Genomic DNA, 17,164 nt, shown 5'->3' with positions numbered 1-17,164 from the left:
ACGGTAGGGAGTGGATTTGTGTGTCTGAATCTGTACGTGGGATCCCGTGTGTGTGATGCTGCATCAATTCCTGGACTTGTTGGGAAGGGATTCGAATAGCATGTTCTCCCTAGGGGTCCTCCTGCTGCAGCTGTGTCCGTCGTTCGCCATACCCGGCTCTGGCTGTCCAGCTTTTGAGCTGGGTTGAGATATGTGAACTGCTCTGCACCCGAGGTAGTGTGTATAGTCCCTGTGACCCACGACACCTCGAATTATCAGAAACTGCTCTGTCTTCCTGTGAGACCAGGGTGTTGGCACATGGTGAGGGCCTTGCCTTGTGCTGTTAGTATTATCACATGGGTTCACTCAGGAGGTACCATCATGGAGATTTGTCATGACTCAGCGTGCAAGGTGCCCTCTTACAGATACCTCATTTCCAGTGGGTCAGGGGATCACAGTCTGGTGGGAGTAATCTCAGGAAGGGGGTTGAGTGGCATCTCCTTTATTGTATTTCTAAAGTAATCTTTTAAAACACATGGCCTGCCAAGGTTTCAGAATGGAAATTTTAATCATTTACTTATCAGTCAGAAATTGTCCAGAGTGAATTTGCATTTCCTTTTGTGGCCCACTGTGATTACCTAGTATTCTTTTGGAGCAGCATGGCATCCTAAATGCCAGAAAAGATGGTGTTGGGCAGGTAAACAAATCAAATCAGAGTATAAGCAGGTCTTCCAGATGGCTGTTCCTTTACGATTGAAGTGCTCTATTCCCAAACAAGATTGGCGTGCTTGCAGAAGATTTCAGGAGATTTCCAACCACCTAACTTGAACTGCAGTTTCTTCTGTTCATTCTACAAGTTTTTTTGAGTGTCTTCTATACACCAGGCAATGGGGTATAGACAAAAGATAACTCTGCCCTCCTTGAGCCTACATTCTCTGGGACCTTGCTCCTCAGCGTGTGGTCTGCAGACCCACATTGCCAGTATCCCTTTGGAGTTTTTTAGAAGTGTAGACTCCCAGGCCTCCCTCCAGGCTGGATTCTAACAAGATTTCCAGGTGATGAGTATGTATATTAAAGTTTGAGAAGCACTACTCTGGTTCGTGTAAACAAAAACATAATGTGCGATAATTTCAGATGATTATAAATGCTGTGGAGAAAAGATTGTACTGGGCCAGAGAGTGACTGGGAGAAGGAGCCATAGGGATGGTGAGTGAAGAAGCCTGAGGAGGTGTCCTGTGGGCTGACACTGGGGTGAGGAGTAGGGAATGAGCCCTGAGCAAATCTGGGGAAGGCAGTTCCAGGCAGAGGGACTCCTCCTTGTCCTTGCCATGCTTTTTGTTCATCTCCGTTTTTTTGATGCCAGGATCAGGCCTCTGCTTCTCCCCTTTTCTGCCGTAGCCGGGCTGGGCCCATGGATTCACTTGCCCACTGTGCCTGGACCTGGTTGGCAGGCGGTATGAGTGCACACAGTGGAAGAGCCAAACTCTGATTTTGATAGGAGCCAAGCTATTTATCAAGGCAAGAAAACAGTCTAAGGGGACGGAAGGGTCTCGTGGCAATGATGGCTTCGAAGAGTTGGAATTTTATATAATTGGGAAGAGGAAGAGGAAACTAAGAGAGGCTGTGCTAGGATGAGAGGAAAGGATATGCTGAGGAACATGGATATGGATGAAGATTTGTTGAAAAATGGAGATAAGCAGGAAGGGAACAGAAAAGGAAGCCTTTAGCCTAACCTCAGAGGATAGGCTGGAAAACAGAGCCTGGGTCTCAGTGTGTGCAAGGGGCTTATTGCTCTCCTGTACATAGGTGTCCTTGGGAGAACTTGGTAAGGACCATTTGTGGTTTTTTTCTTTTTGGTTTTGTTCCAATATCCAGAGCTTCTCCGTCTTTAGGTATCTCTCACATGCATTTTAATTGCATAAATCATGTTGGGAAAAATCAAGGTGAATGATCTTCCTCTACTTTGGGCACAAGGAATATTTGTCCCTTCCACTGTTGCTGGGTATGAAATGCTTAATTGTAAATGAGCATTCAGAGGTGCCTGTACATTTATGTCAGTGGGAAGGAGTAGGACCAAAAAAAAAAAAAAGACATTCAGAGACAGAGGAGATGAGAAAGCAGAAAGTAGCTGGCAAGGCTTGCTGTGCCACCCTGGCCCAGGAGTGAACTTGACTGTCTCACTGCTCAGATTAATCACGTTCTCTGACCAGCTCCACCTTGTTCCAAGAAGGTTGAGGTTCAGCTCACCAGGGGAAGTCATTTCCTTCCCCTGCTGCTAGAATCCCACTTTTCCCTCCCTTTTTTTTTTTTTCATTTTCCCTGCCTTTTCCCTCTGGTGAAGCTGAGTATAACCATGATAACATTGGTTACAGTGCTTTTCAGACTTGATAACTGAAATGATTTGACCTTGTAAGAGTAATTAGTTGTCTGGCACAAAAATCATCATTCTCAACCTTGATGATATATCACTCTTAACATTTGAAGCCATATTTAAACACAATAACCAGGGCCCAGAAGATGTAGGTAGAATAATAGGCAAATATCTGGCATTTCCCTTAAAGACTTTCTAGAAAGCTCGGGAGGTGAGAGGAAGGGGCACGTTTTGCTTGCCAGTGCAAAAATGCATTAGTAAAGTACAGCTTCCCCTTTGGGGACAGATTGGGATAGTTTCATGAAGTGTAGGTATACTGCGATACTCGTCGGGAAGGACATTGTCCTGCACGCTCCTGCTCCAGCACCACAAACAGCAGCACAGGTAGATCTTGTTAGGACAAACAAACGGGGTACTGCAGTGTATGCAATTAACTGAGCTGCGCACAGGGTACTTGATGGCACACTTAGCATGCAGTAAAAGAGCATAAATATGCGTTGAAAACACAAAGCAGATTGTTAGTGCTTGAGGACTACTGTTAGAATCATTGCTTTAGTTAAACTCATTGGGTGAGGCGGGAGGGTGGGTGGGTAAAAAAATGGTTGAATATTGGCACTTTGATGTTGTTCAAGTAAGACTGAGAACTCCTAGACAGTACCTCTTTCTCTTAGAGGAAGTAGGATGATGAGACCTTTTAAAAAGTTTTAATACTTTGCAAAAAAAGTCTTAGTCGTTTGAAACAGTCCTTTCGGGACCTGTTAGATGTCCTGTTAAATTGATTCTTACAATGTTGTCACTCATTTTATTGTTTTATTAAGCAATATAAAGTATTTTGCACAAAATAAGCACCTCAACTAAAATAAAACTTGGGTGTCTGGTTTACCAGCTTGCTAGCAGTGCTGACAATACCTCTGATCTAAACTCTAAGCCTTATTCTAGTCTTTTTTTTTTTAAATACGTAAAATTTGTTTTATTTGTTACATGTTCTTATCTCTTTTGTAAGGTTGAATTTTGATGACAAGATAAAAACTGAGTTGTCAGTTTTGAGAAATAGTACTACTTGAATATTTTTCCTTATTTTTAGTCTGGATTTTTATTAAGTCAGGAGGAATTTCTCCTTAGTCCTCTGGCTTTTTAATCTAGGGGCAGGCAGTTTCAGTTCCAGAATTTCTCAGAAAATTTGGAACACATCTATGAACAAATTGAGATAATTTATTTTCTGACTGATATCAAAAATTGCAGTCCTGGTTCTGTAGTGGTAAAAGGAGGCTGAAGGAGAGGGTTGCAAGATTTATTTGTGCTTATTCCAAAAAGGATTTCAGACAGAATAAGAAGGAATTTTTCCTCATTTTTTAAAAGTGCTTGTATATAATGAATGAGTATATGTTCTTGATAAACACTTAAAAAATAAATTTATCTTTTAAAAAAAGTCTTTCGGCAAAGCAACTGTTGTAGAAAACAAATTAATTGTAAAAGGTTATTCTTCAAGAATGTTTTCCTGAAACTATAATTGTTGGGGCTTTGAGGGTTTTTTTTGTTTATTTTTTGCTGGTTGGCTGCTTCCTAATAATGTTTCGTTATTCTGTTTTATTTCAACAATACTGTTTAGTAGCGTTCTTATTTTGATGAGAAATATTTTTTAAACCAACAATTGCTTTTGATATATGTCTCTGATTACTAAAATAAAGTTATCTGTACTTTCTCTCAAGTTTATTATGTTGTTAAAATTTGTTTAATTTTTTAAGGAAATCATAGGCGGAAATAATCTAGATAAAAATTAGATTTTTATTATATTAGGGCTATTAGAGGGGATGTAATTTAATTCAAGTGTAGGCTTAGCTAGTTTTTGTCTTACTTAAATGACTAATGTAAGTTGTTATAAGTGATAAAGAAAATACATATTGGATATTGTGTGCTTTGGTGTTGTTGCTTTTTAATCTAGTGATTGAATTGTGGCGTTTCTTTTCAGTGCGTGGCATTGCTTTCACATGATGCAAGGTAGTTAATAAATTTTCCAATGTTCTTGAGTTGGAGTGTGAAGAAAAAAGGGACGAAAAGTTCTTCCCAGTGTTTTCCTGTTTCATTACTGATGGTCATGCTCCCAGTTGAGTGGCCGTCACCACTTGGGAGTGAGTTAGCCTGTCAGCGCTCATGTGCCAGGTGTTGGGTGCACAGCCAGGGTGTTTTCATGGAGGGCCGTTTTTTGCCAAGTTGCCCTTTTCTAAGATATCTTGCCCAAATAGGTTTTTTTTTTTTAGTGGAAATGGTCATCATATTTATTGGTTCTTTTTACTGGAGGGTGGTGTAAAGATGGGAAATTAGAGGAGAAAATAGAATGGTAGTGAATTTTGTGGGTAGGAAAATACTATGTGTGGAACTTTTAAATGAATATTTTGATGGATAGGGGAAGATGTCATGGAAGTGTCAAAAATTGTTAATGTTTGACAAACTTTGGCTGCAAAAACAATCATTTTGTTATATTTTGGCATGAACAGTTGTCCTTTTATTGGGGCCATTAATGCTGTTTTGGAATATTCATGGGCATCTACAGACAGTCGTTTAGCAGTGTCCGTAAAGCATCAATACCGCAATAACATCCAGGAACCCTAACAGCAGTATTTCAGAGTCTCTGCCTGGTTAAATGGGCTATCTGTGAATGTACTTGCTCAGGGATGCATGAGCCACATCACCAATAAATTTGATTGGAAGCTGCAGCCCTGGCATAGGCTGATGGATAGCAGATTAGAGCCCTGATTAACCATGTGATTCGAAGACTGGGAATATATTGTCTAAGCAAGATTCATCAGACGCAATCAGAATTTCAAGTGGTCAGATGGAATTCAAATGTGTATTGTGGCTTTTCCTCCCATAGTGCTTTTCCTCCTAGGTTGCCTTTTTTCCCCTCTCTTTCCCCAAAGCTGAAAAATTCTTCTTTGATGAATCTGCTCCTTACCCTAAAGCTGTCTGTCTGTTATTCATCAGAAAGCAGGTCGCAGTTCAGTGAGCAGAAGAAAAGATTTTAATAGAAGCTGTGCCAAGGGCTGTAATGCATCATTTTAGGGCCCTAATTACATTACAATGACAAATATCAATGGTGACAACAGCAATAACCTACATCCTTTAATGGCTGTGCTGGAAAAGGAGTTTGGGCCCCACGCCATTAGATTAGACTCAGTTTCAAAACATAGGCCATTAGAAGTGTGTGTCCACAGTATTATTGGCTGATCGCTGAAGCCCAGTGGAAAGGCCTGTAAATAAATGATGCCTCCCTAAAGCTGGGTCCTATGGGACAAAAGAGGCAGAATTAGATGACCACGGAAGCCGCAGTGTTTCCGAGGCAACTTTAGCTTTCAAAGTGAGGAATGGCCTGCTTAATTTTATGAAATCACACACACTTCCCACCCGCCCTGCCGCCAATTAGCCTGACCATGAAAATGCCTTGGCAGGACAACTTAAAGAAATTAAGAAGTCTTTTAAACAAAAGGAGACCTTTAAAGAGTTTGGAAGATTCCTCCCCCCCTCCCCTTTTCTGTTGTATATGTTAACATACAGAATCAATAAGACAGCTTTTCTACTTTTCTACATGTATTTTTAATAAAATGTAGATTTCTTTTTTTCATGGTTGCTCAGAGTTAAAATACTCTAGGTCCAAAATGAAAGGAGGCAAATAAATACCTTCGGTTTTATTTTGCCAGATGAGTAAGTTTCCTTAGAGTAGTTTTTATTGCCTAGATTATGTAGGCAAACTAAAGAACTCGGTTTTCTTATGTGCCCACACATTTTTCAACCCTTCCAGCAAGGGACTATTTTATTTATGTAAACAACATAATGAGGAAAATATGCTTGGCAGATGGTTCTAAGCATTAGAATTATCAGTTTGGTCTGCCCCAAAGTGTCTCATTATCTTTATTCTCTCCCCCTCCACCTTTCCCCACAAAAAGCTTAACAAGCCAACGCCTTTGAGACACAGTGCCTTCAGTGTGGTGAATGCTGCTCTCTTTTCTCAGCTCACACTGGAATGTCACCCCATAGCCACTGTGCTGTGTTCGTCCAGGTGGAGAGTGGTTTGGTGATTCCCATTGCAGCTTTTCATGGTGGTTTAAGCATTCTTAAAGGATAGCTAAATGCTCCATGGGGCCAGTGCAGTAAATTAAATCAGGTCAGCACAGTTGGGTCCTTATTCACTGCTGCTTATTGGTGCTGCGTTTTTGTCCATCCTCTTAGGAATGCAGACTGGAATGGAAAGCTTAGGTTTGAAACTTCATGGTGAATTTGTGTTTTCTCTCGGCTGGCAAAGTTTTTAAGGTGCTGGCATTTAAAAGATTGCATAGCTACAAAGTCAGAAGGGTTGCTGATGAAAGACGGAAACCTAGATTGCATAAGTAGAGTGTCACTGTCATTCTGGTCATGACTTAGCAAGAAAAAGAGCATGTTTGTCCTCTTATAAAATGAGGAACTGACCCTGGATGGAATTTATTTTAAGAACCTCGGGAATAGCAATTGCTTTATGTTTTCTGCCTCTCAACACTTGTCTCCTTTACCCCATCGCATTATTAAAATAGAAGCTATTTTGTATGTATGTATATAAAAACCCACATATTTACATGTCACATACATGTCAAAGAATATCAGGAGCCATCTGATAATACAAATTAAGATGAACATCAGTGAAGCTCTGGGGAGGTTTTTAAAAAAACTTGATGGTAGTTCTTTTCTTTTTCTTTCTTTTTTTTTAACTTAGTGTAGCATCCTATTGGTATAAAATTTTTGTACTTACAAAAATTATTGGAGAATAAACTCTGTTACCTGACATTATTGGAACTTCTGAAGATCTATAGTACAATGATAATGTTCCAAGGTTAACCTTCATATACATACAGATTGCTTTCTGCTAAATACAGGAAGATTTTAGCATGTTCTAAACTTTGCACAGTGAAAACCCTGTTGGTACACATTTGGCATTTTTTATGCTTGAAGAAAACATGCCATCCTCCAAGAATTTAAAACTAAGGATCTGAATTAATCAACTTACTGGGTTAGTTGGATGCCGTTCTTTGGGAGGTTGGGGATTTTGTTAAGTCCCGGTGCCTGTGTTTGAAACAAAGCTCACAGATGCAGAAGTTTAGTGAGTTATTCATCGAGAGGCACTGGGATGTGGGGAAGAATGTCTCTTTACATTCTAAACTAAAATCTTAGGAAAAACCACATTAAAAAGAACAAGGGTCCTGTTGAAGGCTTTTGAAAGCTGATTTCCAGTCATGAAAATAAAATTCCTTTTTATGTTGTCCTGGTGCTTGAATAAGTTGACTTTTTAAGATGAATGCTGGTTAGTAAATTGTGCTATTAATGTGGCACTGTTGTCACTGACTCCTTTTAATAGGCTTGCTGATGAGAGTTTTTCTCTTCCTTAGGAAATATGCCAGCCAGAATATAAAGTGTTTTTTAATATCATCCTGTTAATATTTCGGGAATTTGTAACCAGCTGACTGTTCTCTTTATTGCTTTTCTTTCCTTTTTTTTTTTCTTCTTTTTTTGCAGGCAGAGATTGTCAAGAGACTGAATGCTATCTGTGCACAAGTCATTCCTTTCCTGTCCCAAGAGGTAAGGCAGCTGGTTTCTGGGCCTGGGCCAGCGGGTGCCATTGTAGCGGTTTTGCAGAAAAGGGATTGTGGAACTGACTCTCTGGCCTTGTCTCTTGGTGTTTGTATTGCACATTTCTAAGATACAGTGTTTGCATTCCAACTTCTACACCTTATTAATATGCAGTGCCATATAATTGTTTATATAATGGAATATTTTCTAATGTGCAAAGTAAAATTCAATTGGTAAAACATTTTGCTGTCATTGGATGACATAGTGTTGCTCAGAATTTTGACTGTTTGTCATAATGGCATCTAATAGGGTCAAATGAAAAGTTTCCCAGGGACAGGAGCTTGTTCTACACTTTTATCACTGGCATTAGGAGTTGGCAGAAGACATATCAAGTAGAAAGGCTTTACACAGTAAACAAACTAATGCAATTTTTTGGCTAGCTGCTTTGAAAAAGTTACTTATTGGGGCCGGCCCAGTGGTACAGTGGTTAGGTATGCACATTCCACTTTGGTGGCCTGGGGTTTTCCGGTTCGGATCCCGGGTGCGGACCTGGCACCGCTTGGCAAGCCATGCTGTGGTAGGTGTCCCACATAGAAACTAGAGGAAGATGGGTTCGGGTGTTAGCTCAGGGCCAGTCTTCCTCAGCAAAAAGAGGAGAATTGGTGGCAAGATGTCAGCTCAGGGCTAATCTTCCTCAACAAAACAAAAACTTATTATTACCTGATGAAGTCTGTGTTGTTGGTTCATTTGGAAAAAGACAGGCAGCATAGACTCAGTGGACTTAATGCTCTGGGTACCATGGTTCTCACCCATTGCCAAGGGCTGGTGTCCACTCATTCGCTTTCTCTTGCTCACCCCCAGTGGAAGTGCATGCTGTCTGCAGGTACCCACAGTGGAATGAGGAGACGCATTTCTACTGCCTGGTGACTTCCTTCTGGCTTTTTTTTCTCTGTGTTTGCTTACTTCTGTTAGTTACAAAGTTTAGGTGGGAGTGCTGGAAAGGTTCATTTGCTCAGGTAAGATCAGCTGTGAGAAGGAAGAAGCTAGCTAATGGAGTATCTGCATATCTTGCAGCCACAGTGCTTTGTGTTGTGGGCTAGAAGGCACCAAGTCACTGTCCTCCTACCCTTCAGTTCTTTTAAGTGTGTTGCGCCACTGCTTTTCAGGAGAGCGGTTCATTTGACTGCCTACAAGTGGGCATGTGCTGATGTTAGCGTGCAACTGGTATTTGAGTATGCGCGTGTATTATACATAGGTGGGTTCCTGTGTGTCATGTTATCTGGTCTGAGCTGGGTTAGACCTCAGTAACCATGAGTACCTTTCATCAGCTGTGTATCCCATGGGGGTGCTCATGTTCACAAACCGTGGACCTAGGTTAACATCCTGAATTCAAATGCTCTTCTGGATCACAAACAACAAAGGGTGTCTTGTCTTTCTCCCCCTTTAGATGTGACCACAAAACCACCACCCACTGTATCCCCATTTACCTACTCCTACTTAGGTTTTGCTTGTGATGACTAGATTAGATGGAGTGGTAAAGGAGAGTTAAGGGGCCTGTTTGCGTTTCTTTGGGAAGCCTGGCTGCCTTTGCCTGATGCAGACCAGTGTGTATTTCTTCTTACTTTTAGCAGGTCTGCTTGATGGAGATGGAGAATGGGAAGAATGTATAATGCACAGAGCTGTAACCAGGCTGAGGTGTCATACCCCAAGGTAGAGAGAAAAGCTTGAATTATCCCTGGGGTGGTATTAGCCCTGGACCTCTGCAGGCACAGACCCCTATGTATAATCACCGATACAGCGTTTTCCCATGGCATTTTTGTAGGATTTGTGGGGTTATGTTCAGAAGTGGAAGGAGGTCTTAGGGGTGTTGATGGAGGTGATTTGCCAATAGGTTGTTTTCCCACGTGAGTTCTGTTGTTTCTGTGAGCGGGTCCAATAAGAACAGAATGTGTAATGTGAGTGGTGCTGAGCAAGACTGGACCGGACTTAATTGGCGAAGAAAGTTGTACCCTGTAGAGGAAAGCCATGGGGAGATGCTGGCAACTCCTTTTCTGCTTGAGGCTGGGACTATAGGCATCATAATCTTACCAACTATTTATTTCTCCAATATTTTCACATTTCTTGGTTGAAATCCTTGATTCATGTGTAATGAATGACCTGTGTCATGGTTTTCTAAATCCTAATTCAGTATATATCTTTTGCTTACTTTGGATTTAATTGGCTCTTCTTTTTTTAGTTTCCTAAGGTGTGTGTTTATCTTTTACTGTGTGGGCCACAGACGCGTTTGCTCCTGTCCAGTCCGGGCCTCTCTGATGTTTTGTGTCTGAACATTGCCCACCTGGTTCCTCCTGTGGGCGTTTGGTGAGCCTCAGACTCCTCACTTCTACCCTGAGGCCAGATGGACCAGAATCTGGAGGGAGGGAAGGAGGCAGGTTCTTAGAGGAAGATGAATTCTATTTCCTGTCTCCTCAGAGGCATGGAAAATCACCCTTGCATGGCTGCGAGCGTCACTCGGTGCCAGGACTGAAGGCTCTTAATCTGATCTTTTAACACCGGCTCTCTGTGTGACGGTCTCACTGCCAAAACGGCAGCTGTGGCATTCAAATTGATTTTAAAATGTTTTTATTTAAAAATTAAGTGATTGTATTCAGAAAAAAAGTGAAACATTCCCTGAAGACTGGTACATAAACTGCAGCCCAGTGGTTGATTTTGGAGTTTGACAGGAACAAGAGGTAAATTTACAGACATCTAGGTGAAGTCTATTTTTAATTTAGCCTCCCATGTGCTGATTAATGAACCTGCTTAATAATGCTTGTGTTTAGTTTGTCACATTTTCTGAAATTAAAAAAAATATATAGTACTGTATGATAGCCACTCAATAAATTGTTTTAATGGCAAGACTTTTTTTTAGAAGTAAAGGTTGTATAATTGTAGTTCAGAAGTACTTGAACTGTGTCTATGTATATAACAATCACAGGAAAAAGAACTTTCCTATTAGATTTCACTAAAACATTTTTTAAAAAGTTATAGCCAATATATATCTTAATGATGTGCTTGTTGCACTCACAGACCACTTCCAAAGTCCCGGGCGTTAGACGAAGATATTGCCACCTCTTACCATTAAAGTGAGGAACTACAATTCTTAAAATTTTATAGGATCCCTACTATCAGAGAAATGTTATGAGTCCACCTCTCTGAAGCTGTTTTTTGCTCCCACTTTCTTTTAGGAATGGGTAAGACTGATCTATCTTCTGCTGCCCTCCGATTTCTTCTTTAAAAGGCAAATCTCAAAGTCACAAGTGGGAAGCTCTTCTCTATCCTGCTTTGGGTCTCCTTTGCTGGGGAGGAGCTATAAATAATCAACTCCCTGTTGGCAGTTCCAGAAGCAAGAGATGCCAGGATGATGACAGTCACATCTGGGTCGAGTCCTGGCCTCCCTGTTAGGCCTTGCTTGGCTTACTATGACCGAGTTAAGCTGGGTGACCTTTAGCAAGTGATTGCCCTCACTAAGCCTCAGTTTCCTTGTCCGTATGATGAGGTTAATAATAGCCTGGAATGCGTGTGATCCCTGTGAGGATTGCTTGGGATTATACACATGCGGTTGAGCACACAGTGAGCACCTCCTCATGTTGCCCGGCAGTAGTACTGGCTGCCGCGGCGCCAGGGAAGCTCCAGGTTTTCTTCTGGGAGGACCTGGAGCCAGCGCTCCCTCCCCTTTTTAGTCATTGCCTTCCAGAAGAATGCAAATTGGTTATCTTCCCTCTAATGTCCTTCTTATAGAAGGAAAAAAGTGTAAATTAAAACTGAACCCAGGGCTGTGAACTAGCTAAAAAATCTCAGTGAGGCATATTAGGTAGCCCCAAGGGTGATTTTCTTCTAGCTCCAAAAATTAGTTTTCCAATTTAGCAAACACCTGTCTCTCCTCAACCAGTAAGCAAAGATCCAGAAGGTGACAGCTCTTCAAGGTGGTCAGCCTGTAACGCTCCCCTCTGAAGGAGCAGTGGTTTGGGATGGGGCTGGTTTTACCCACACAGCGCTCTAGGAAAACAAGCTTCGCGTCCATTTGGGGAACTGGCTGTTTTGAAAATACCTGGTTGCTGAGCTGAAGTTAGTTTTGTTTTTACAAGTAGTTTATATGGATGGACTCTCCTTTTCATCAGTGATTTCAGGACATAGCTTGTAGACCATTAGACCTTATGGGCCCCTCGGCAGAGTTGAAGGATGCGGGTAAGTACGGACTTAACTCGAGTGCCCCACCCCTCAACACACCTTTAAGGAGATTCTGATGTAGATTTAAAACTATGTGCTGCTTGTGCAAGCGTTTCTGCTAATTTGGAATCCGACCAACTCTGCCTCTTACTGGCTTTGTGCTGGGAAAGTTGATCTCTCAGAGCCTTAATGTTCCTATAGAATGGCAAGAATAACCCCATCTTTATAATGTGTATTGTATGTATTAAAATGTAAAGCACTTGGGATAGTAAATGCTAGTTTTGTTTTTTTCCCTTTCCTGGGAAATGGATTCTATTCCAGCTTATTTTGGTTTCCAAGACCTTTGGAGAGGAAGGACTTTGTAAAAACTGGAAGAATTCAAGGTATATATTTCATAAGGAGCTGGCTGGCGGTCTTCCTGTGAAGGTAGCTGGGCCATGCGGCTCCAAGGACTGCTACCAATGGTGGGCAGTTAGCTCCACACCGATTATCTTTCAGAAGGAAGGGAATACTTTCTGTTTTTGGTACACCAGTAAGTATTATCTTAATCTATTAGATTGCTTAAACATTATATATTGGGCACTAGCTGAGGACCTGATTTGGAGGATTTTTGGGTTGGCTAGGGTATGTTTCATGGTGATCAACAAGGTGCACCTAAGACCTTTGAGAGCTTCAGACTCCTGGTGGGCTGTAGGTCAGTAGGTGAAAGGGTCTTACCTTATAGTTGAACATCTTTCCCCAGGGTACAGTGGTATTTTCAGAAATGTGTTGCTCTGCTAACAAGGAGCAGAGTTCATTGGAAGAGTTATGTGAGAGGCAGTGTGGTAAGAGCCTGAGGTCAGGCTGACTTGGGACCAAATCCTGGCTCAGCCGCTTGCTTCTCCCATTATCATGTTGAGCAAAATACCAGCTTTTCTGGGCTGCAGTTTCCTCATCCATATAACATGGTATCTGTGCTGTAGGGTTTGTTATATGAGGATAAGTTACAGTGTGAAGGACCTAGCTGGGTATTTGGCTGCTTTAACAGAGATCAAAGGAATGGTGATTTAGTGAAGTTAAAAGCTGCTCTCTCTCTGACATAACAGTTTGCATAGAAGCAGCTGTAGCTAATTTGGTGACTTCATGATGTGGTGAACTCAAGTCCCTTCTCTATTGATTTTCATCATCCCTAGCACCATCACGTCCTGCCCCAGCCAGCAGGAAGGTAAAGAGAGAGAGGGCGTGTGTGTTTTCTTTTAAGGGCATGATGTCGAGGATGCTCACCTTTTTGCTCACTTTGCAGTGGCCAATGCCTAGTTCCCTGCCCACAGCCAGCTGCAAGGAGACTTGGCAATGTGGTCTTAGCTGAGTGGCCATTATGCCCACCTAAAACTTATACTAATGCAAGAGAAGGGATATCAGGAGATAACAGGCAGTTGATTCTAGTCACAGTGCTGTGTATTAATTAACAATAGTGGTCATTATTATTATTGCCAGTGTTGATTTGAAGGGAGGTCCTATTGAACCAATGGTGTGTCTCTTTGCATGACAAACTTTAGCTCTGACTAGATAGTCAGCACAACTCATATTTTAATTTATCACAGAAAATATACAGTAATGCATAGTTCTTGTTATAGAAGTCTCCTCCCAGGTCTGAATTGTAAGGAAGAGAGTCACCTGTCAGGTCTTGTTTATCATTTATCCATTCACAAAAGGTGGAAAGGAACTCACATGGATGGTATGGGCCCTGTGGGCCGTCTAGGTCTAAAAGCACAGCTTATGTTTATGCTCATATTTTAAAAAGTACAAAGATTCTTGAAGACACCTCTCAATCAAATGATGGGTAGAGCAGATCACACATATGCCTGCCGTGTTTTGTGGTAGCCATGCTGGAAGGAAAATGCCACTTGAAGCTAGAAAAGTTATTGTTAGGGAAATCTCATCTTGTGAGTGGAACATTTTTCAAGTCTTTAAATTAGTCCTTTCCACCTTACCTATCTCAGACATACTGTTTTGTGAACATGTATTGTTCTTGAACTGGGGAAAATGGGATCAAATTTTTTGACAGTCTTCCTCTCGCATAAGTACATATCGTGGAAGATGTATTGGATAAATCACTCTTTGTTTTGTAGAGTTTTAAGACATCTTAGAAAAATTAACTCAGGTTGATTGTTTTGTAGCATCAAACTTGATCCATTTTAATGTCTTGGGCCTCAAATCATTTCCAAACCACAGCCTAAAGTAACCTGAAATGTGTATACCTTACTGGAGGGAGTGAGAGAGCATAAAAGTGGTTCCTCATGACCAGTGGCTTCCTAATTCCCATTTATTAAACCCATAGTCATCCTTACCTTTGGAGAAATGGCATTATTTATCTTTAACCTTGTTTTCAGCAGATTGCTACAACTTGTTTCTAGTCATTCAGTGCCAAGGAGGATGAATATTCCCCTCCTCCCCCACTCCTCTGTAATTCCTTAGCTGAATTTTCTTGTTCCCTGAGTTACTGAAACTGGATTGCTCCGAGGCTGCTGGAGGAGCCCTGTGGACCAGACCTCCCGAGTCACGGGGAGTCAGGGCGGTGCCCAGCTTGGAGGCCCGGGCTTACCTGTGAGCAGCTGGTTTTCCTTGCATCTGTAAATATTGATTTAACAAATGAAATAAAGAATTCAAATCATTCTTTTGACTACATTTAACAGTAGTTCTATGATCATTAGAATTTTTAGAGTATAAATGGGAAATTAGGAGTGAAAATTTTAAGCCTTCTACTTTTATTCTTATATTTACCTAGGGAAAAGGGAACATTCGAACCTGAATGCTTTTTAGTGCAAATTTAATTTTAACTCAAAGCTTGGTTTTTATTGCCCTGTTAGCTTTTCTAACGGGTAGTAGCAAGTAGTTAGTGTTTTTTTGCCAGAATTCTGTTTGTTTGGGTGCTCTGCATTGCATTTAAATGGTAGAAAATATACAACTTATGTAATGGTGATAATAGGCATTTATTTAAATTCCAATAGGCTAGAATAGCTAGTGAAATCAAATGATACATGAATTTCTATTTTGGACATGCCATAAATTTGGTTCTTTTAATTTGATGGAAGACCAGCCCTTTCTGAGATATATGAGATATAGGTGTATCTCAAATGCTGTTTATTTGGCATCTGGGTTAACACAGTACTGATTTACTCTGAACCACATTTTACATGTATAGAATAATGGTAAAATGGAAGTTGAAAAACGTGATCAGTCACTTTCATATTGTGCCTTAGGGAGGAAATGAACAAAATGCGGTGGTTACATGCACTGGTGGCAGTGTTCTCGCCTCATAATGGCACCAGGTTAACTCATCTTATTGCTTGTTAACTTTGTAAGGAATCAATGGCTTGTGATAACACGGTTTGATGTTAGGAGAGCTTGGCTGAAACCACCAGAGATCCCCTGATAAGTATGCAGTGACACCCGTAAGTCTGTCTTCAAGAGCATTCATTAAATGCCAGCAGCCTTCACAGGAGACGTCTGCTTCCCAATCAGGGCCATTTTATCAGAGTTAGCAAGGTATTATGACAGCCCCGTATATCTAAGGAATGTCCTGAAGTAACTAATAGACCTGGATTGGGGCTTTAGAGGATTTGGTCCATTTTTCTGATTTCCGCATTGGCCCACCTTTTATTTAAAATGTATTTTTTCCCCACAATACTGAATGAGGTATCAGAGAGCATAATCCTGTCTCAGGTACCATGGTTGACTTATTGGCTTGTTCTACATGACCATGTGTTTTGGTGATAATTGGATGTTTGGTGAGATCCTTATGGTGGCATTATGGCCTGCTTGTCCTCAGCAAGTGAAAGATGATTCTCCAGAGGGAGAACTTTTTTTCTGCAGGTTTAAATGTGGACCACCTTCCAAAGGCAGCAGTGCTAAAAACCCTTATCTTTATGTGTCCAAAGAAATTAGCGTTAATTTGAGAAATTGATTCATTTCTTTGACTTTCAGTTAGGCAGTGATTGGATTATTACTGGGGCTAAGCTATACCATACTTTAAGTAGAGATGCATTGCCTAATACAGTAGCCAGAGCCATTTGTGACTATTTGGATTTAAAGTTAAATAAGGTTAATAATTCAGTTTCCCAGTCACGTTAGCCACATTTCAGGTGCTCATTATCCACCCATATGTGGCTAGTGGCCACCATATTCTTAGCACAGATCTAGAACATTTCTGACATTGCAGAAAGTTCTATTGGAAAGCATGGACTTGAGCTTGTTGGATCTATCAAAGAATGGCCGATCCCCAGCTGAATGAAAATGGAGAAGACAAGGCTGAAGGATCAGAAAGAAAAAGACTGTGGGCATTATTTCCCAAGGTGTGCTCCTCAGAGCTTTAATCCCATATTCCATAGCTGAAGTTGTTTGGAAAGCCCTGTGTACATATTCACTCTGTTTGAGATTTAAAGCTCGAAGAAGACCTGCAGTTTACCAGATGTTAGCCAAATTAAACCTGGTTTTTTTTTTTTTTAAAGTAATACCTAACAACTTATGAGACCAACATTTCCTTGAATACCATTTAGAAGAGGCTGACTTGAGGAGTTTTTGGTTAAATTTGAGGCTTTTTTGTGTCAATAAACTTGGTAGAGTTACTGACAAAAGCTCAGTAGGATTTTAGCCTGACTTACTGGACACGGACATTCAGTTTGTTCTGCTCAGCCACACCTGGAGTACTGTGTCTAGTCACGTCAGGCATCAGGCATACCAGAGGAGTAGCCCGGAAGATGAGTGGCCTAGAGCCAGTGACCGGGGGATATTTATCCTGGAATAGAGAGAATTGAACACAGGCATTCTGCCATCTTCAAATACCTGAAGTGCACTCCAGTGGAGGAGAATTTAGAGGCAAAACTGGGGCCAGTGAGAAGAAGTTATGGGGAGTAGATTTCACTCACTATTAGGGCCCATTATTCCCAAATGGAAAAAAGCTTCTCTGTGAGGTAGTGAATTCCTTTTCAGAGGATGTAATCAAGCAGAGGCTGATTGATTACTTACTAGGGT

General features: G+C 41.2%; 1 protein-coding gene across 12 annotated transcripts in view; it reads left to right on the top strand.

Moving 5' to 3' along the window:
- The window catches only part of TLE4 (TLE family member 4, transcriptional corepressor), a 141,642-nt gene that overhangs the window by 27,210 nt on the left and 97,268 nt on the right, over window positions 1-17,164 (top strand). For 8 of the 12 annotated variants that reach the window (XM_070590706.1, XM_070590705.1, XM_070590700.1 and 5 more), the window contains exon 5: window positions 7,889-7,951. The exons of the other annotated variants lie outside the window; for them this stretch is intronic. In XM_070590706.1, coding sequence (XP_070446807.1) covers window positions 7,889-7,951 — 63 coding nt within the window. The remainder of the gene's footprint in view (window positions 1-7,888; window positions 7,952-17,164) is intronic. 12 annotated transcript variants of the gene reach the window in all.

The sequence above is a fragment of the Equus przewalskii genome, chromosome 22 (assembly GCF_037783145.1).
Source record: "Equus przewalskii isolate Varuska chromosome 22, EquPr2, whole genome shotgun sequence".
Classification (NCBI taxonomy): domain Eukaryota; kingdom Metazoa; phylum Chordata; class Mammalia; order Perissodactyla; family Equidae; genus Equus; species Equus przewalskii.
This window is presented reverse-complemented; position numbering and strand designations above follow the sequence as displayed.